The following is a 21,338-nucleotide window of genomic DNA, read 5'->3' as shown; positions in this document are numbered from 1 at the left end:
ATGAAGGAGGAGGAAGGAGGGATATATCTGACTTGATAATTTAATCTTGAGGAAAAAAATGATCTCTATTGGGAGAAAAATGTCTCCAAGTTTATGAATAACTGGCACACACAGTTGATGATGAACTGTTTCCTCAGGGGAAGAGGGTGAAGGAGACTTAGACCGTCGTTAGACCAGTGACAACCTCCCTCCATTATCTGTGCTCCACAGTGGACCAGGGGTTTCCCACAATCACTGCCACCAGAGCTTCTCTTCTCAAGGATGCTGTACATAAAATGAGGACAATTTACAGGCAGGTACATGGAGGCTCAGCATCACAAGGAAAACGTCATCTGTATCTCACAGCAAGCAGTGCAAGGTCTTTTGAGACTTTGAGTCCCAGCTCCTTCTAGAATACCACGGCCTCAAGTAAGAGGTTTCTATCATTTCCTCTCTTAGAGACACTGTATGGCACACCAGAGTCCACTGGTTTGAAAGAGTTTGGTTGTATGACCTCTGAGGGGTCTTTTTAGAAAACCAAACAGAGAGGATTTTGACGGGCCACCTTCTTGCATCCCAATCTCTGGGTCTGACAGATCCAGTTTCAGCTAAGTGTGTTCTTAGCAACAGGGCTGACAAGCTTTACTAATTTTGCCAAATTTGCCGAGAGCAGAAGCTTTTATAAGCAAACAACCCTCAGGGATAATTAGAGTCGGGAAATTTTCCTTCCCAGTCACAGGAAGAAAACCTGAGCTGTACTAAGCAGAATGAAATATACACAAAAAAGAAACTTGCAGAAACCAAAAACTTACTAACCCCTCTTGGATCACTAGAGTAAATAATAACTACATTATTCCTCACCTTTTCTTTCCAACACAGAAGAAACAGAGCCCAAATAAAGAAATGCAAAGCACCGTCTCAACATTCCCAAACATTAAAGGGTTCAAGTTGTTCTGAATATAAGGGCAAATGAAATGTAAAAATACAAAGTTTTTGTAGGCAGGTCAACATAAACGATAAATTTTTTATCATAGATGAAGATCACACTGGTTATCAGGGCTGTCAGACTGGGCTGCTGCATTCCAGAAACGGTTGCTTCTCACTCTAAGCTGCCAAGCCCAACCTCCTACTTTCCTCAAAACAACACAAAGTCTAACAGCAACAGACACTTCTAGCTATCTGACCCAGAACGGTTCACTTAACCTCTATATATTTTGAGTTTTTCTAAAGTAAAACAAAAGTAACGCCTACAGTAAGGACCAAAGGAGAACATAATTTAAGCCATGGAACTATGTAATTCAAGCCTTTTTACAATCACTAAATTACAATAGGCACAGATGGTAGTGCTGTTCAGGACAGTGGCCTGTGAGGTCAGGGGGTTCACAGTCCTGTCTTTAGGCCAGAGGACTCACAAATGGTCCCAAATGAATATATAGCAGGGCATGGCAGAGGTCACAGAGCTGGTGGCTTCCTCATTTCCTCACACACAGCAGGCAGCTGGCTGTGGATCTGAGGATTACAACAAATCATGGCTGAAGTTGAAATGAAAAAAAGAAGCTTCAGTCTCCAAAAGTGAATCCTGACAAATGCTGAATGTTGGGATTACTTCTGGACCCAGGGAGAATCAATGGCTGTAAGGTTAACACAGGGAAATTCTCAAGTCCTTTGCACTTTCCACTCTAGGGAAAACCTCATTTCTTATCCCTTTCTGGTGAGAAGAGACACTGCTACAAATCTTGATAAATGATTTGTAGCCAAATCCCAGGCTGGGAAAAATCTGGCCAAAAAACGGTCCCACTGCTGGGAAATAACACACCCAGTTTTTAACAAGGCCTATCTACCTGTGGAAAGGGGATGCCACACACACCTTTCTCCTCACCATGTAGAAGCACATGGCTTGGAGGAACAGAGTAAGGCTTCTGAATCAGACAGACCCACTCAGCCACTCACTAACCAAGACTATGGTGAGGGCATTATAGGTGACATATACAAAGCCCCTGGCACCAAGTCTGGCATAGAGCAGGCAATCTTAATAGCAGCTAATCTTACCAGGTAATGAGAGCTTTCTACAGGCTCTGGGATGAGGTCATGCTAATCCTCCTCATCTCTTCTCTCCATCTGTCATTAAGCCATGAATAACATATGTTGCTGATTAAAGTTGGAGGAGACATGACATGTGATCCTTAACCCAGAAGGACAGGGATTAGTTTCTTGCTGTTTTGTTTTTTCTCTTTTTTAGCTGAATCTCCAACATAGTCGAAAGCATCAGAATAATGAGGATATAAAAAAAAAAAGGATTTCTGTTTAGCCTGAAGGCCAGTTCCCCCAGAAAGGTACCCTTTATGGAAGGAATTCTTCTAATTTAATTTTGGGTGCATTTTGAAGGGGAGAAACAAAATGCTGAGAAGACAGTAAAAGTTTTAGTCAAAAATTAAATACCCCACGATCCTTTTAAAAAAAGGTTTTTTTGTTTTGTTTTTAAGCAACTCTAAATATCAGAGGTATTTTGGGCCATTTTCTTCTACATTTTTCTGAAGGAAATTTGACAAAGAGCTAAATACTTCTAAAACTGACTTTGAAAACTGCTTTATTCTCATTTTATTAATTCTCCAGCCAAACTTTTCTTTTACTCGCAGTTGAATGGCCTGCCTAATATTTGGAGCTTAACAGTACTCTCTGCCCTGTACACGAAAGGAAAGCGCAGCACATGCCAGTACAGCAACCACTGGGCCTGCACCACTAGGCCTCATCTTCACACTCTCCTTATACCATCTCTGCCTTTTACTGTGGCTTCCCCAATTCTAAAGCTTTATGCTGTAACTGCAGTCTAGACTTTGCACGTGTTGAGGTTCCACTGAATGGTTTCATGCGGGGAAACATGATGATCAAATGTGTGGCTTTAGAAAGTGAACTCTGATCGTGGTGTAGAAGATGGACAGGAGGGGGCTGGCCTGGAGGCAGGGAGAACGGTGAGAGGACAGGCGCAAGAGCCGAGCTGAGAACAATTACAGGAATTAACGCAGTGCAGTACAGCGAAAAGAAAGACCAAGAGGAGGGAGAAGCAAGAGAACCCGGGACTGACTGACTAACTAGGAGATAAAGGGAAGGGAATGACTTCTGGGCTTCTAGCTTGGGACACTGAGCCAGGAGGGTAAGAGAGAGCGAGCATGCGGGAAAGTGCACACGCACTCCATTAACCAAGAGAAGATACAGGAAGAGGAGGTTAAAGGGTGGGAGTGGGGGGAGATAAAACACCAGAGTCATGTCGAATCTCATGTTTTTACCTGGTTGGCAATAACCTCTGCAGGGAAGCAATGGCCAGAATGGTGTAGGACACAGGGGAGACAAAGAGCTGCCAAGTCATAGCCCCAGACCCGACAGAAGGAATTGAATTTTCTCCAGTCTTTCCCTTTCCCGAAGTCCATACTAACTAGCATCAAATTGGTGAGGTTTCTTTTCACTTACAGAATGGGTGGTCTGGCAGTCTTTTCAAGTAATGGCAGTTCCTGGCTTGTCTGAGCTCGGCCTTTAGGACCCTTTCTACATCTCAGACCCAGAAACTAACCCGCCCAAATTCAAGTCTCCTTCACTCACCAGCTGGATCTCAACAGCAGTCACTGGCCTGTGATTCAACAGCTGAAGCTTTTCAGCTCTGTCAAAAGAAAAGTACAGAGCATTTAAAACTCTCATACCCCTAAGGATTTTGAGTCTTGACCAAGCTATTTAGAGAACACTTTGTCAGATAACAAATGGAAGAACAACTTGGAACATGGCCCTCAGTTTCTTCAACTGTAAAACGAAAGAATGGGAGTAAGAGAGTCCTATATCAGTGACTGTTACTCAAGGGCACAAATGTGTATTAGAATCCTAATGGTACAGAGGCTTGGATTACAAGAAATGCATTGATAGTAGATAGCACAGGTGTAGTTTTAATAAATTTTATTTGGAAAATGTGAATAATGCTTTCTTAATCCAAATTATAGAAAGTAAAAGATTGACAAAATCATCTTGGTTGGTCATCACTTAGAAACGGTTGAGAATTCCTTTTTGAGATTAAGATTAAATGTTATTCAGACTTGGCCTGTTAGTAAACAAAAACAAGGACTCTAAGGGGACAGGAGTTAATACACAGTAGTATAAGACACAGTCTTCTGCCCTCAAAGAGCTTACAATCCAGTTGGGGAAAGAAGACAAATACAAGCAAATTTCAACAAAAGATTTAAGTAATAGTGAAGATACTCGTTATCATCTGTCACAATTTACAGCTCCTTGCTGAAGGGGTGGTTGAAATGTGTGGACTCTCAAAGATGACAGGACTTGAAAGAAAGCGGCTTCAATTACCACCCCTGTGCAGGTGACAATTTCTACATTTCTCTCTCAATCTGACCCTGGAGCTCCAGCTTCATCTTTCTTTCTTTTTTTAAAAATATTTTATTTATTTATTTATTTATTTATTTATTTAGTTGCAGCAGGCGAGCTCCTTAGTTGTGGCATGTGAACTCTTAGTTGCGGCACTCATGTGGGATCTAGTTCCCTGACCAGGGAACAAACCCGGGCCCCCTGCATTGGGAGCACGGAGTCTTACCCACTGCACCACCAGGGAAGTCCCTCCAACTTCATCTTTCAATTCAATAAACAATTCTGGAATAAAGTGATGAGTAAGCCACAATTCCCACAGCCAGGTGTTTGGGGAAGCAGTACCAGTTACCTGGTTCTCCCTAAGCCTTGGTTTCACCACCTGTCAAACAGGAATGACAACAGTACTTACTGATCTCATAAGGAGATTATGAGGGATGAAAACCTTACCATTTATAGCAGGAGCAGCTACCATTTACTGCTTACCTTCCATACAGCAAGCACATTTAACCCTCAGACTTGACATTGAGACGGTAAAGAAATACTTTGTCCAAGGTTACACAGCTAGTAAATGGCAGAGCTGGGACTCTGCCATGAAAGCCCATGTCCTTAACCATTCATAGTGTTCATAATGACGACTCACACAGTAATTTCCCCGTAAATGGTAGTCATAGTAAGGCAGTTGTAGTTAAACTCTACTCCTCAGAGTCCCCCAAACATTTACTCTAGACTTCATAGAGGAGACGACTCTTGCACTGGGCCCTTAAGGATTTTCTAGGCAAAAAGGATAAGAGGAATGGGCAGTCAGGGAAGGAACAGTACAACTAAACACCCAGAAGAACAAAGATTCATGGAGTTTCAGGAAATGGCTGCTAGAGAGGCTGTGGGACACAGGTTGAAAGAGTCATCTGGGACAAGGCCACAAAGAGCCCTGACTACCAAGAGGCCAGATGTTACTCTGTAGACACTGGAGAGCAACCGAGGGAAGGAGTGACTTGCTGGGTCTAGAAAACCTGAGAAAATGGAGGCAGAGACACTGTAATACTCAAAAGTTGTGCAGCTGGGCAGCGGCAGCAGCAGCAACAGGAAAGGAAATGAGAGTCTGGACCTGTGAAATGCTCCTGGTCACCCTCAGGTACAGTCAACAGGACCTGACAACTGCCTAGGTTGGGTCGGGGGGTGGGGTGAAGGAAATGGGAGAGTTAAGGCTTACTGTCAGATGTTTAGCCTGTTTGGAAAAAATGTATTAATTGAAAATTTGAATTTGAGTTTGTGGTACTTTTGGGACCACAGTGAAGAGGTCTCTGTTGAACTGCCTGTCTAGTTTTAGTTCTAGTTTGGTCTAGAATTAAAGAAAAAGATCAGAGCTGGCTTTATTATCAAGGAGTTATGTGAAACCACGAGAGTGGAAATCGTAGTCCAGAGACCAGCTGCTGAGTAAATGAAGACCCAGACAGAACACGGTAAAACACCTCCATTCAAGGGGCCGGGAGAGAAAGCAGGAAAGGAGCAAGGAGTGAAAAGAGAAAAAGAAAACTTAGGAGAGTGGTGTGATGGAAACCAAGAGAGGAAAAGTTCAAGACAGAGGGTATTATCAACAATGTCAAATACTGAAGAGAGGAAAGTAGGTTGATGGTAGAGAAGTCACTGGATTTGCCAAAAAGGAGGGCACTGGTGGCCTGGGCAAGTAGTTCAGTGGAATAACGGTTAAGGTGACAACTGGATTGTGGGGACTGGGGAAGAACTGTGGAGGAAATACCTCTTTTTTTTTCTTTGTAATTCAATTATCATCACTTTATTCAAATCTTCAAAAGTCTTTATTCTACATTTTTAGTATAAAAAACCCACAAGACAGATGCACCACAGTGCAGCTAGAGACATACAACACTGAACTTCCACAACAGTCAAACATAACATGTAGAGAACACAAAATTTAGGTGAACTGAAATTATAAGATAAAATAAAATCCAATTTCAGAAAACAAAAATCAAAAGATTAAGGATCCCGAAACATTCTTAGCCCTAGTGAGATTTCACTGGACTCAAGTCATTTTGGAGTGAGACATTCACAATATGACCCCATTAACCCAGCTTAGGAATTCTTGGGAGCCATGAGTGGCCACATCAGGCACTCTGACAATAAATTGTAACCAATTTGTGATCTGAAAACTCCCCTTAATTTGGCTCTAAAGTCATCAGGCTTTTCAAAGGCATCCTCCTTGTTGCCCCTCTTATTTTAAACTGTTTTCAGTACAGTTTGTATTGATATGCTTTGATATCAGGAAAAGTTCAGTTTTTCTGGCACCAAAGCAAATTTGGGTTTGGTTCATGTATAAAGAGATGATCTTTAAGGAGGGTCCAAAGGCACTCTCCACTTCTGCCTAAGGAGATCCAAAGTGGAAATAAAGGGGTCTGTGCTTAGGGCACAGAGGGGGTCTCAGAGGATCCTTGTAAAAGACTAGTTAAAAGATGACAAGTGGGAGAAGTGCAAGGAGAGAAGGAAATGGGTCTGACTGCTTTCTGTCCTGCACCACTGATTCAATGGAGACTGGTGGGAGGGAATGGAAGACTAGGGTAAAGGGTGGGATTAGGGCAAAGGGTGGAAAGGAAAAGGCAGACAACCAATGTGTTTCATTTATAACAAGTAATAAAAATCAAAGACTTACAGCAGATTAAAGACCAATCAGAATAATCTGGAAACTTTAATCAGAAGATCAAAGTCTTCTCCAAACCTAATTTCATGTTTTATTACTAAAAGCAAAGACCAGTATGGTACAGTATTACTCCAGAGAAACTAAAGGAAGGTCCCTAGGGCTGCTTCACTCACATTCATTTTATGAATGGATACCATCCCCCCCATCAAAATGCTTCAGGGCAGGAATGCTACTACTATATGTATGGTTTCTTACTAAGTTTGAAAAGTGACTGAAAGTTTGGACACCAGAAAGACACCTCAACAACATGTGTCTAAACCGCAACTTCAGGTTAATGTTGACTAAAGCAGTTATATTGTGAGAAGCTATGTGATGTCTTTCCTGGCACAGAGGTGGCCTTGGTTCCTCACCGATGGTGTAGTCACCATCTGAGCCACCCACGGAGAAGTTTCTCTTCCACTGAGTTACAAGGACATGGGCTCCCTGCATGACTGCAAGCTGTGCAGTGCTGGGAGGGTACCCGGTGGTGTAGGAGGAATCGTGCCAGCAGTAGCCTCAGCTCCGAATCTGGCACCTTCATCACACCCTCCTCCCACCGGCACTGTTGGACCAGCTGGAGATGGGACCAACCAGATACTAAGCCATGGGGACTCTGCAACCTAAAAGGCCAACGGCCACAGACTGGGCCATGGGAAGATACCGTGAGGTGCCAGGAAAAGCAGCTGACACGGTGGGGACTGTGGCAGCCCCTGGGTGCACAAAGCTCGGATGGCAGACCTCTGAGCAGGCAGGTGAAGCATCAGTACAGGGTGGAACCTGAGGAAGATGCAAGGTCTGAGGGCACACCGGATTCCCAGGAGGCTGCGCAGGGTAGGCTGGCTGTGGTGGATACTGACCCCTGCCGTTCATGGAGGCTGTGGGTCTGGTTCAGCTCAGTGTCATGGACAGAAATGACCTCTTGACAGGATAGAAGTAAAAAAAGCAATTATGGCCTGAGGAGAGCAGGTTCTGAAGGGAAACTGAAGCATGTTTGTCGGCTAAGAACACAAGCAGGTGGAGAGGCTGAAATTACAGGAGAGAAAGGGAAAGACCCTCAAAAAAACAAAAGTTCAAAGTTTCCGTGAAAAGGCTCATGTTTCACTGAGATCACAGCAATGGGGAAAGAAAAAGCAAACTTAAGGAGATGTGAAGGGAAATGAGTTCATTTTGGATAGTTTTCTCAGTGAAGCAAAAGTGAGGTCACCATCTGAGAGGTCTGGACGTGAAGAGGGTTAACAGGACTAAAAGCTGCAGAGAATCGAGTAAGGAGGAGACTAGGAATAAGACTAGGAATAAGCAAGTAGCCTTGAAGGACAAGCTGAGTTGGAAAATATGAATCCTCACTCAAAACACAATTATTTATTTTAACCATCATCATCCAACAGCATGAATAAAGAATAAAGAGTAGGAAAAGACATAGCTGAATAAATGAACATCTCAGCTACAAATCAATCAAAGCAACAGAACTCAGTTTATTGAACAGTCATTATCCTGCCAGGCTCTGAAATGCTGGAAATGTTCCTACAGTTGCAAAAAGGATAAGTCTTCTACCGACAAAATCATTCACAGCTACTCCCTGAAAAACCCCAACCTGGAGTCAAACCAACCAGTCAAGTTCTCTGCTCTGCACCCCCAGGAGCTGAGCCCTGCTGAAGTCAAGTCCCAGAACCACACGTACTGCAGGTGCCAGTTTTGGGGGTGGGGGTTACACACATGCCCCCCGACTTCATAATCAGGCTTATTTTTATCATCTCTACTTTCTCTCCTTCACTTAATTCACTGCACTTTAGCTCCCACACCAACTGATCACCAAAACTGTTCTCATTAAAGGGCGCAGGGAGCTCCATGCTGACCACTCTTTTTTTTTTAAATAATAAATTTACTTATTTTGGGCTGCGTTGGGTCTTCGTTGCTGCACATGGGTTATTTACAGACCTGGGTCTCGAAGGCAAGTCCTTCTACTCCTGGCAGACGCGGCTGTACATCCTAAGGAGATCTCAGGATGAGACCTGGGGCTGCAAGCCAGGCTGCACTTCTTAAGAAAAAAGTACCTCAAGCAAAAAATTTAAATGATTAGAGAACCAAATGCCTTGGGGAAGTAACATGCTACAGGAAAAAATGACACAGGACTTAGTGTCAAAGTGATTTTAAGCTGAGTCTCAAAACTACCATTTTGCTGAATAAAACTATAAAGTCAAATAAAACATGGTTCCTACCAAACCCTCAAGAACTCTAGCAATGGAGGCTTTCAAGCAAATTAATGCAGCTCCAGTTTGTACTACTAGAACCAGACCACTTAAGGGCTATTATCTTGAATCTCCTCTTCCTGAGAGAATGATAGAAAAAAACTCTATTGGGATATTCAGAAATAAGAATTAAAGAGCACTTCAGCAGTTTCTGTTATAAATGTGATTCCTGTCTTAGACTGTACTGGCTAGCACAAGATGATCCAGGTCTTGATAGCATATGGCAAGCAGCCCCCTGAGTCACCAGGCACTGAGGCCAAATGAATTCCAGTGGGCTGCAATAGTTGGCTACCTCCCAGAGGAGCCGGGCCCAGCGACAGTGAACGAAGCCTACCGGCCCCCTCTACTGGTTGTTTTCAGAACAACACTGCCTGCAGCTTTTGCTTCCTACAGTCATAGATAACCTGTGTGTCAATAAGAACCCTGGCATGTTCATCTGCCCCAGGAATCAACCATTTAATGAAAAGTAGACACTAAAGGGTCAAAAAGGACTTTACAAATCCTCAAATTTCGGATCACAAATGGAAAAAGAGAACTGAAATAAATCCTCCTCTGAATATTACAGTCTACTTTAAATATATATAGATTATGGCCAATCATGAATCAGCTTGCAAGGCAACTGAATAGTAGCCAGGTGCATATTTATAGCAGAAAAGATGTAGGGATTGGGAAGCAAAACAGCAGGCAAACAGCTGAGAAGAGGTCTTAAAAATCGACCATTAGGACTTCTGTTGTAGACAAGATGGAGTAAACCCACTAAAGCCTCTTTCTGCTGTTTACAACAACACCAAACGCAGGACAAAACACAAAAGCAAAAACCTGGACTCTGACAACAAAAGTAGGTGGACTGGGAAGGGAAAAAAAACTTGAAGAAAGCTAGAACTAGTTGGTGGGACTTCCCTGGTGGTCCAGTGGTTAAGAATCCGCCTTCCAATGCAGGGGACGCGGGTTCAATCCCTGGTTGGGGAACTAAGATTCCACATGCCGCGGGGCAACTAAGCTCACGCACCTCAACTACTGAGCCTGCACGCCTCAACTAGAGAGCCCGTGTGCCGCAGCAAAGAACCCTTGCACTCTGAAGCCCACACGCCACAACTAGAGAAAAGCCCACATACCGCAACAAAGTGCCTGCACGCTGCAAAGAAGATTCTGTGTGCTGCAACTAAGATCCGATGCAGTCAAAGATAAATAAATAAAATAAATATTTTTTAAAAAAATAAAAAAGAACTAGTTGGTGTAGGGGATGGATGTGAGTTTCTTTCTCTTCCTCCTTTCTCTCATAAGCCCTGATCCTCAGGACTGCCTTAGCAGTACTGCCCTACAGCAGTAGTTTCACATGCAGCTGAAACTCCAGGAGAAATTCCATCTTTCTGGCCAGAAGATTGGGAAAAGGGGCCCCAGAGATCTGGAGATCTAGGTAAAGCCCACAACTCGAGGGCAGTTCCTCAGACAGCCCTGGCAGTGGGTATATCCAGGAAGGGAGCCACTGTGGTCCAGAGTGCCAAGGAATATCTTTTTTTCCCCTCTCCTCTTTTTTCCTACCTTCTTTGCCCCAAGGGTGGCGCCAGTAACAAATGCAAACATAGGCAGCTAAAATGATGAGAGAAATCTACTACTTGTGGCCAGAGGCCTAAAAAAGGGGGCACATGTGGGCCTGAGAGTCTGGGGGCAATCCCAGAGAGAAGAGCAAGAGAGAGGATTTCCCTAAATTTGAGTACCAATCAGCACAAATCTTAGGTTTAGCCCAAGCTATTCATGTGTAGAACAGCCCCAAACAACAAAGAGCAGAGACCCAGCACAGCAAACACACTGAGAAGTGAACAAGTTAAAACATAACTCCAGTCTCATATGCAAAAAAGGCCCAAAGCAGCAGAACAGTTTAAAACCTAAACTGATATTGAAATCCTTGCCATGTAAGCCAAGACAGACTTGAGTTGTGAACGTAACTGGACTGACCACCTGCTAAAAGAAACAAAAAAAGCAACATTAACCAGAGACGTTTCACAGGATCCAGAGTTCTAAACAATATAATATTCAAAATGTCCAGGATACAATCCAAAATTATCTCAATGAGGGAAATATCACTCATTCTCAAGGGAAAAGTTAATCAACAGATACCAAATCTATGATGACCCAGATGTTGGAATTATCACACAAAAACTTTAAAGTAGCTATTATTACAACATGAGATATAAACAAACATTCTTTTTTTTTAAAACATTCTTGAAATGAATGGAATAATAAAAGTTCTCAGGAAAGAGACAGAAATTATAAGTAATAAACAAATGAAAATTTTAGAACTGAAAAATATATGAAATTTTAAAATTCACTATGTGGGCTTAATAACAAAATAGAGTTGACAGAAGAAAAGAGTCTGCGAACGTATAGACAGTTCAGTAGAAATTACCCCATTTGAACAACAAAGAGGGAAAAAAATGAACAGAGAGGATTCAGGGAAGATGGCAGAGTAGGAAGAACCAGGAATCTGCCTCCCCACCACCTAGACAACAACCATCTAGACAACTAGACCTAAATGTAAAATGCAAAACTATAAAACTCTCAGGAGATAACACAGGAGAAAACCTAGATGACCTTGCATATGGTGATGACTTTTTAGATACAACACCAAAGACACAATCCACAAAAGAAATAATTGATAAATTGGACTTCATTAAAATTAAAAATATTCGCTCTATGAAACACCAAGTCAAGAAAACAAGATAAACCACAGACTGAGAGAAAATATTTCCAAAAGACACGTGATAAAGGACAGTTATCCAAAACACAGAAAGAATTCTTAAAACTCAGCAATAAAAAAACAAACAACCCAATTTTTAAAATGGGCAAAAGAACTACTTACAATAGCCAAGACATGGAAGCAACCCAAGTGCCCCATCAACAGATGACCGGATTAAAATGTGGTGTGTGTGTACATGTGTGTGTATATACACACACACACACATACACAATGGAGTATTAGCTAAAAAAAATGAATGAAACACTGCTATTTGCAGCAATGTGGATGGACCTAGAGAATATTATGTGTAGTGAAATAAGTCAGACAGAGAAAGACAAATACTATACAATATCACTTATATGCAGAACCTAAAAAAATAATACAGGGACTTCCCTGGAGGTCCAGTGGTTAAGACTCCATGCTTCCACTGCAGGGGGCATGGGTTCGATCCCTGGTTGGGGAACTAAGATCCCGCATGCTGCACGACATGGCCAAAAAAAATTTTTAATTAAAAAAAATTTAAAAATAAAAAAATAATACAAATGAATACATATGCAAAACAGACTCACAGATATATAAAACAAACTTGTGGTTACCAAAAGGGAGGGGAAAGGAGAGGGGACAAATTATGGGTATGGGATTCACAGATACAAATTACTATACATAAAATAGATAAGCATCAAGGATTTACTACATAGCACAGGGAATTATACCCATAATCTTGTAATAACCTATAATGGAGTATAATCTGCAAAAAATACTCAATCACTAGGCTGTACACCTGAAACTAACACCATATTGTAAATCACCTATACTGGAAAAAAAAAAGAAACAAACAAGAAATAAGTGGATGAAAGGGACTTCCCTGGTGGCACAGTGGTTAAGAATCCGCCTGCCAACGCAGGGGACATGGGTTTGAGCCCTGGTCCAGGAAGACCCCACATGCCGTGGAGCAACTAAGCCCATGCGCCACAACTACTGAGCCTGTGCTCTAGAGACCGCAAGCCACAACTACTGAGCCCGTGTGCCACAACTAATGAGGCCCGTGCGCCTAGAACCCATGCTCCGCAACAAGGGAAGCCACCCCAGTGTGAAGCCCAAGCACCACAACGAAGAGTAGCCCCCACTCGCCGCAACCAGAGAAAGCCCGCGCACAGCAACAAAGACCCAATGCAGCCAAAAATAAATAAATAAATTTATTTTTAAAAAAAAAGAAAAAAGGGGCTTCCCTGGTGGCGCAGTGGTCGAGAATCTGCCTGCCAATGCAGGGGACACGGGTTCGAGCCCTGGTCTGGGAAGATCCCACATGCCGCGGAGCAACTAGGCCCATGAGCCACAACTACTGAGCCTGCGCGTCTGGAGCCTGTGCTCCGCAACAAGAGAGGCCGCGATAACGAGAGGCCCGCGCACCACGATGAAGAGTGGCCCCCACTTGTCGCAACTAGAGAAAGCCCTCGCACAAAAATGAAGACCCAACACAGCCACAAATAAATAAATAAATAAATAAAAATTGTATAACTTTAAAAAAAAAAAGAAAAAAAGAAGTGGATGAAGGATGTTAATAGCTAGTTCACAGAAAAAGCTTTTAAACACTGGAAGAGATGCTCAACTTCATTCATCTGTACAGAAGTACAAATAAAAACAAGGTATCATGTTTTTTCACCCACTAAAAAAAAAAGACCTGAATGGACACCTCACCAAAGAAGATACACAGCTGGCAAATAAGCTTATGAAAGATGCTCCACATCATATGTCATCAGGGAAGTGCAAATTACAACAATGAGATACCACTCTATACCTATTAGAATGGCCAAAATCCAGAACATTGACAACACCAAACGCTGATGAGAATGTGAAGCAAAAGGAACGCTCATTCACTGATGGTGGAGATGCAAAATGGTACAGCCATTTTGGAAGACAGTCCAGGTTTCTTACAAAACTAAATATACTCTTACCATATGATCCAGCAACTGTGCTACTTGGTATTTACCCAAAGGAGCTGAAAACTTATGTTGACAAAAAACCTGCACACAAGTGTTTATAGTAGCTTTTCTTGATAAATGCCAAAACTTGGAAGCAACCAAGATGTCCTTCAGTAGGTAATGGATTACTAAACTGTGGTACATTCAGACAATGGAATATTATTCACTCCTAAAAAGAAATGAGCTATGAAACCATGAAAAGGCATGGAGGAACTTTAAATGCATCCTGAAAAGACTACATATTGTATGGTTCCAATTACATGACTTTCTGAAAATGGCAAAACTAGATAGACAGTAAAAAGATCAGTGACTGCCAGGGGTTGCGAGTGGGAAGGAAGGAATAAACAGGTGGAGCACAGAAGATTTCTAGGTCAGAGAAAATAATCTGTATGATACCGTAACAGTGGATACACGTCATTATAGATTTGTCCAAATCCAAAGAACTGTTCACCACCACAAGTAAACCCTAATATAAACTATGAACTTTTGGTGTTAATGACGTGTCAATGTAGGTTCACTGATTATAACAAATTTACCACTCTGATGGGGGATGCTGATAATGAGGGATGCTATGGATGTGAGGGGGATGGAACATATGGGAAACCTCTGTACCTTCCCCTTATGTTGCTGTAAACCTAAAACTGATCTAAAAACATGAAGTCTCTTAAAAAAAAAAAAAAATTCTGCAAAGGTGCCAGAGTAGGAAGTACCAGAAATCTGTCTCCCCACCTAGAAAACAATTGTACTGGTAGAATCTGTCTGATACTAACTATTTTGAAACTCTGAAGTCTACTGAAGGCTTGCAACTTCCAGGGGAAGTTTTGGAAGGTAAATAGCAGTTAATTTTGGTCAATTTTAGATCTTAGCACAGTAGCAGCACCCATCCCCCAACTCCAGGGGCAGGCAGCTGTGCCCACGTTCCTGGAGCAGCTTGTACACAGCTTGTGGAAGCTAGAGAGGGCAAAATGTACCCTGTCCTCCAAATATCAAGGATCTGTGCTCTAATCACTGACTATAGCTTCTGATCACAGAGATGCAAGCAAAGGGGCAGCAGCCATTGTTGTTGCACCTCCCCCTCCAGCTAAAGTGACTTTTAGAATTTAAAGGGCTGGTGTCCTTTTATCCCCCAACCCTTCTTTTTATTTTTTTCTCCCTAAAGTTCAGACACTAAAGGCTGGGACATTCAAAAACAACTGCATATATGGGAAAAATCAGAGTGACTGTGCATGCCTAGGGAAAGAGGCACACTCAGAAAAGACCTGAGAAGACCTTGAGTTTACACCTCAAGCTGATCCGTAGCACAGAGACAGCCTACAAGACAAAAATAGCAAACAATAAACAAAAATCAGCAAGCCTAGGGGAAGGAAGAAAATCTGATTTCCAGAGTTACAACATTATTAGATCAAATGTCCAGTTTTCAACAAGAAATCACAAGGTAAAGAAACAGTTAAGTATGGCCCATTCAAAGGAAAAAAATAAATCAATAGAAAACGTCCCTGAAAAAAACCTGATGGCCGGTCTACTAGACAAAGGCTTTAAAACAACTGTCTTAAAGATGCTCCAAGAATTAGGGGCTTCCCTGGTGGCACAGTGGTTAAGAATCCTCCTGCCAAGGCAGGGGACACGGGTTCGAGCCCTGGTCTGGGAAGATCCCACATGCAGTGGAGCAACTAAGCCCATGCGCCACAACTACTGAGCCTGCGCTCTAGAGCCCGCAAGCCACAATTTCTGAAGCCTGTGTGCCTAGAGCCCGTGCTCCACAACAAGAGAAGCCACTGCAATTAGAAGCCCGCACACCGCAACGAAGAGTAGCCCCCACTCACCACAACTAAAGAAAGCCGCGCACAGCAACAGACCCAACGCAGCCAAAAATTAACTAATTAATTTTTTTTTAATAAAAAAAAAAAAAGATGCTCCTAGAATTAAAGGAAGATGTGGAGAAAGTACAGAAAACAATGTATAAACAAAATGGAAATATCAATGAGACACAAACAGAACAAAAAGAAATTCCAGAGCTGGAAAGTACAATGACTGAAATGAAAAACACTAAAGGGATTTGAAGGCAGATATGAACAGGCAGAACAAAGAATCAATGAACTTGAACAGAAAAAAAGAAGACTAAAGAAAAGTGGACAAAGCCTAATGGGTCTGTGGAACACCAAGAAGTGGACCAACATATACAGTTTGGGAGTCCCAGAAGGGACTAAGTGTCCACCAAGAGATGAATGGTTAAAGAAGATGTGGGGTGTGTGTGTGTGTGTGTGTGTGTGTGTGTGTGTGTGCGTGTGTGTAACAATGGAATATTACTCAGCCATAAAAAAGAATGAAATAATACCATTTGCAGCAACATGGATGGACCAATAGATTATCATACTAAGTGAAGTAAGTCAGACAGAGAAAGACAAATATCACGATATAACTTATATGTGGAATCTAAAAAAAGATACAAATGAACTTTTTTACAGAACAGAAAAAGACTCACAGACATAGAAGACAAACTTACGGTTACCAAAGGGGAAAGGAGGGGAAAGGTGTGGAGGGATAAATTAGGGATTTAGGATTAACAGACACACTAGTATATATAAAATAGATAAACAACAAGGACCCACTATATAGCATAGGGAACTACATTCAATATCCTGTAATAACCTATAATGGAAAAGAATTCTGAGAAAGAATATATATATACATATGTATAACTGAATCGCTATGTTGTATACCTGAAACTAACACAACATTGTAAATCAACCATATTTCAATTAGAAAGTTTCCTTGTCTTTAAACAACAACAACAACAACAAAAACAGAGGCTTGGGGACTGTAGAACAATTATCAGAGTTCTAACAGTTGTGTCTTTGGAGTTCTGAAAAGAAAGGAGGAAGACACTGGGGCAGAAAAAAATATTTAAAGAAACAATGACCCAAAACTTCACAAACTGGGTAAGACACAAAAATTTACATAATCAAGAAGCTCAGCGAAGATAAACTAAAAAAAAAAAAAAAATCATAATCAAATCGTCAAAGACCAAGCATAAAGAAAAGTATTGAAAACAGTCAGAGGAAAACAATATATTACATATTGGCATGACCACAGACTTCTCATCAGAAACCATGGCAATCAGAAGACACTGAACTAACATCTTTAACGTGCTGAAAGAAAAGATCATTCAACCTGTGAAACTATCCTTCAGGAATGAAAGAAAATAATAACATTCTCATCTGAAAGAAAACTGTAGCCAGCAGGCCTGTTCTAAAAGAACGCTAGAGGAAGTTCTTCAGGCTGAATGATAAAAAGTAAACATGGAACAGGAATGAATGAAGAGCAAAAGAAATAGCAAAATTCCGGGTAAATATAAAAGACTGTTTTTGTCCTCTTATGTTCTTTAAAATATGTAGAAGTATAGAACGTTAAGTAATAAAACACTGCTAAACACTGTTTTCAACATATATAGATGTAATAAATATGACAACTGTAACAAAAGGGAGAAGATAAAATAAGAAGTGTTGACGAGGATGTGGAGAAATTAGAACCCTTGTGCACTGTTTGTGGGAATGTAAAATGGAGCAGACACTATGGAAAACAGTGTGGCAGTTCCTCAAAAAATTAAAAATAGAATTAGCATAAGATCCAGCAAATGTGGCTTCTGGGTGTACACTCAAAAGAACTGAATGCTGGGTCTCAAAGAGATATTTGTACATTCATGTTCATAGCAGCATCATTATGTGCAACAGCCGAAAGGTGGAAACAAGCCAGGTTATACATCAGTTGATAAATGAATAAACAAAATGTCATATATACATAAAATGTAATACTAGGCAGACTTCAAAAGGAAGGAAAATCTGACACATACTATAATATGAATGAACCTTGAAGACATAATAAATGAAATAAGCCAGTCACAAAAGAAAAAATACTGTATGATTCTCATATGAGGTACTTAAAGTAGCCAAATTCATGAGACATAAAGCAAATTGGTGGTTACCAGGGCTAGAGGATGTGGAATATGGGGAGACATTGTTTAATGGGTATAGAGTTTTAGTTTTGCATGATGAAAAATTGTCCTGTGGATGGATGGCAGAGATGTACAACAATTAAATATATCTAATGCCACTGAATTACACACTTAAAAATGGTTAAAATAAAAAGATAACAATATTAAATAATATTCAGACTTTTTTTTAAGACAAATACTATATGATTCTAATTACATGAGGTATATAGAATAGTCAAATCCATAGAAACAGAAAACAGAGTGGTGGTGTCAGGGGCTGGGGAGAGCAGGAAATGGGGAGTTGTTTAATTGGTATACAGATTGTTTTGTAAGATTTAAAAAGTTCTGGGGACTTCCCTGGTGGCGCAGTGGTGAAGACTCCACTCTCCCAATGCAGGGGGCCCAGGTTCGATCCCTGGTCACGGAACTAGATCCCACATGCGTGCTGCAACTAAGAGTTTGCACGCTGCAACTAAGGAGCCTGTGAGCCACAGCTAAGGAGCCGGTAAGCCGCAACTAAGGAGTCCGCGAGCTGCAACTAAGGAGCCCGCCTGCTGCAACAAAGACCCAGCACAACCAAATAAATTAAAAAAAAACAATTCTGGGTATTGGTTACACACAATGTGAACACTATACTTAATACAGATGAACTGTAGACTTAAAAGTGGTTAAGATGGTAGGGCTTCCCTGGTGGCGCAGTGGTTATGAATCCGCCTGCCAATGTAGGAGACACAGGTTTGAGCCCTGGTCCAGGAAGATCCCACATGCCACAGAACAACTAAGCCCATGCACCACAACTACTAAGCCTGCACTGTAGAGCCTGCAAGCCGCAACTACTGAGCCCATGTGCCACAACTACTGAAGTCCGTGCGCCTAGAGTCTGTGCTCCGCAACAAGAGAAGCCACTGCAATGAGAAGCCCACGCACCGCAACAAAGACCCAATGCAACCAAAAATATAAATAAATTTTTTTAAAAAATGGTTAAGATGGTAAATTTTATGTTATGTGTATTTTCTCACAAAAATAAAACAAACTGTAAACATACATGCACACACATGCACACATTTGAAAGATGTTTGTCTTCAGAGTTCATTTACAGAAGAGAGGCAAGGGGAGAAGGGCACTTAGTTTACTGACAGTGTATCAACTGTGTGCCTGAACTAACACCAAATGTTTCCTCCAAAAGAAAATTATTGATTATTCTGAATGAATGACAAAAGCTTTTTGGATTTATCAGCTCTAGTATCAATTCTAAAAGACTAGGGCTAGTTTTCTTCTCATGGAAACTTCTGATCTAATTCTTAATGTTTTTAATTCCTACAAACTTAACTTATTCTAGAAAGTCACCAAGAAAGTAAATGGGCACTAGAAGAGCAGAGAGAATATTATCAAGCCATTTTTGCCCCAAACAAACACAAATGTCAAATGACTTAATTCATCAACTTTATAAAAAGCACTTCAATTTGTGAATCCTGTTTTTCAACCAATTTTAGTCTGAATGCTGGGAAGGGGTTATGGGAAGATTTTTGGGAAAGATTTTTAAGATTAAAAAGCCCACTACATTCTGTTTCTGGCTCTAGAAGGAGCCCAGTGTCTTAAGTCTCAGTTGTCTCATCTACAGTACCGTGACCCTGGGACTTCCCTGGTGGCGCAGTGAGAATCCGCCTGCCAATGCAGGGGACACAGGTTCGATCCCTGGTCCAGAAAGATCCCACATGCCGCAGAGCAGCTAAGCCCGTGCACCACAACTACCGAGCCTGTGCTCTAGAACCCATGAGCCTAGAGCCCGTGCTCCACAACAAGAGAAGCCACCACAATGAGAAGCCCACGCACAGCACCGAAGACCCAAAGCAGCAATCAATCAATAAATCAATAAATAAATTTATAAAATACCATGACCCTACGCCCTGTGTATTGATTACAATTCAAAACCCAACCTAATATAAATACACAGTTGCTGAGGATGACTTTTATAAGCTATCATTTTCATTATGTGTCAGTCTTTTCCCACTTAAGATTATTTTTACTTACTTGGTTAACTTGTGGCTTTTCACTGCTGTGAGAAATTCTCTCACAATCTCAGGGCTCTGGTGCCTGCATGGTGTTTTTGATATGTATTTTAATGTCTACAAAAAAGGGAAAGGCAAGCATAAGACAAACAACCCCAAATGACAAAAAGAGAAGGCAATGGCTATAATTTAGTATTCTAAAATTTTGCTTCAAAAATCTTTTGTAAAACAAATGCCTTCAGGAGAGTCAATCTTCACGTAATAGGAATTCCTCAAAAATAAAACCAGTAGCTAGAACAAAAAGATTACTGAAATTTTAGAATAAAGCTTTTCTGATCTTAAGGAAAAAACTCAGTCTGACAACTGTGTTATCATGTATCAATTTTTTATGGACAGGGAACCCAAAGAATAAAATAAATAGCTATAAGTCCATATAGATATAAATTACCCAATAAATGGATTAGAAGGAACAACTCTTTCTTACGAAGAATTCTAACAATTAAACATAGAAAGAATGAGGGAAATAAATCACCATTAGGCAATCGCACCATAGGAATAATTACTGCAGGAAGGATCCACCAATGAATACTAAAATTAATGGGCAAAAGCGTAAGAAGTAGGATATTTGCATAGTCTCAAAGCAGCTTCCCCAAAATATTTATTAATTACTGTGGTAGTTTTAATGTGTGTCCTCAAATTCTTTAATATCCCTCCCTTAAGAGATGAAGCCTATTCCCCTTCCCCTTGTATGTGGGCTGGACTAGGTGACTCTTTGCTAATTAACAGAATATGGAAATGGAAATACAGTAACTTTACAGTGGAGAAACCAGGCAGACACCACCTTAACCAAGTGATCAAGGTTAACAGCATCAGTAATAAGACACTGATACCATGTACTCTGTATCACGCAATGAGAAGGGCACATTTATTACCAAAGTAACTTTCCTTAAGGCACCAAAAATTAAAAGCAAGAACTTAAGAATTAACAGAGTGGGGACTTCCCTGGTGGCGCAGTAGTTAAGAATCTGCCTGCCAATGCAGGGGACATGGGTTCCATCCCTGGTCAGGGAAGATCCCACATGCCAAGGAGCAACTAAGCCCGTGGGCCACAACTACTGAGCCTGCACTCTAGAGCCCGTGCTCCACAACTACTGAAGCTCACGTGCCTAGAGCCCATGCTCCACAACAAGAGAAGCCACTGCAATGAGAGGCCCGTGCACCACAACGAAGAGTAGTCCCCGCTCGCTGCAACTGAGAAAGCCCACGCACAGCAACAAAGACTTGATGCAGCCAAAAATTAATAATTAATTAATTAAATTTTTTAAAAAAAGAATTAATAGAGTGAT

General features: G+C 41.3%; 1 protein-coding gene and 1 pseudogene across 6 annotated transcripts in view; both read right to left on the bottom strand.

Moving 5' to 3' along the window:
* Positions 1–21,338, bottom strand: part of CRCP (CGRP receptor component) — a 59,000-nt gene that overhangs the window by 22,389 nt on the left and 15,273 nt on the right. For 4 of the 6 annotated variants that reach the window (XR_011076981.1, XM_068565964.1, XM_068565966.1 and 1 more), the window contains 2 exons: positions 20,015–20,109; positions 3,574–3,631 (listed from right to left, as the gene is read on the bottom strand). Coding sequence is in view for 5 of the 6 variants with exons in the window: in XM_068565964.1 (XP_068422065.1) it covers positions 3,574–3,631; positions 20,015–20,109 (153 nt within the window). In the remaining variant the exon portion in view is untranslated. The remainder of the gene's footprint in view (positions 1–3,573; positions 3,632–20,014; positions 20,110–21,338) is intronic. The other 2 variants (XM_068565967.1, XM_068565968.1) reach the window with 1 other exon arrangement.
* Positions 4,698–7,897, bottom strand: LOC137778601 (DAZ-associated protein 2 pseudogene; annotated as a pseudogene).

The sequence above is a fragment of the Eschrichtius robustus genome, chromosome 16 (genome assembly GCF_028021215.1).
Source record: "Eschrichtius robustus isolate mEscRob2 chromosome 16, mEscRob2.pri, whole genome shotgun sequence".
Classification (NCBI taxonomy): domain Eukaryota; kingdom Metazoa; phylum Chordata; class Mammalia; order Artiodactyla; family Eschrichtiidae; genus Eschrichtius; species Eschrichtius robustus.
The sequence above is the reverse complement of the archived record's forward strand: the minus strand, read 5'-3'. Positions and strand labels throughout refer to the sequence as shown.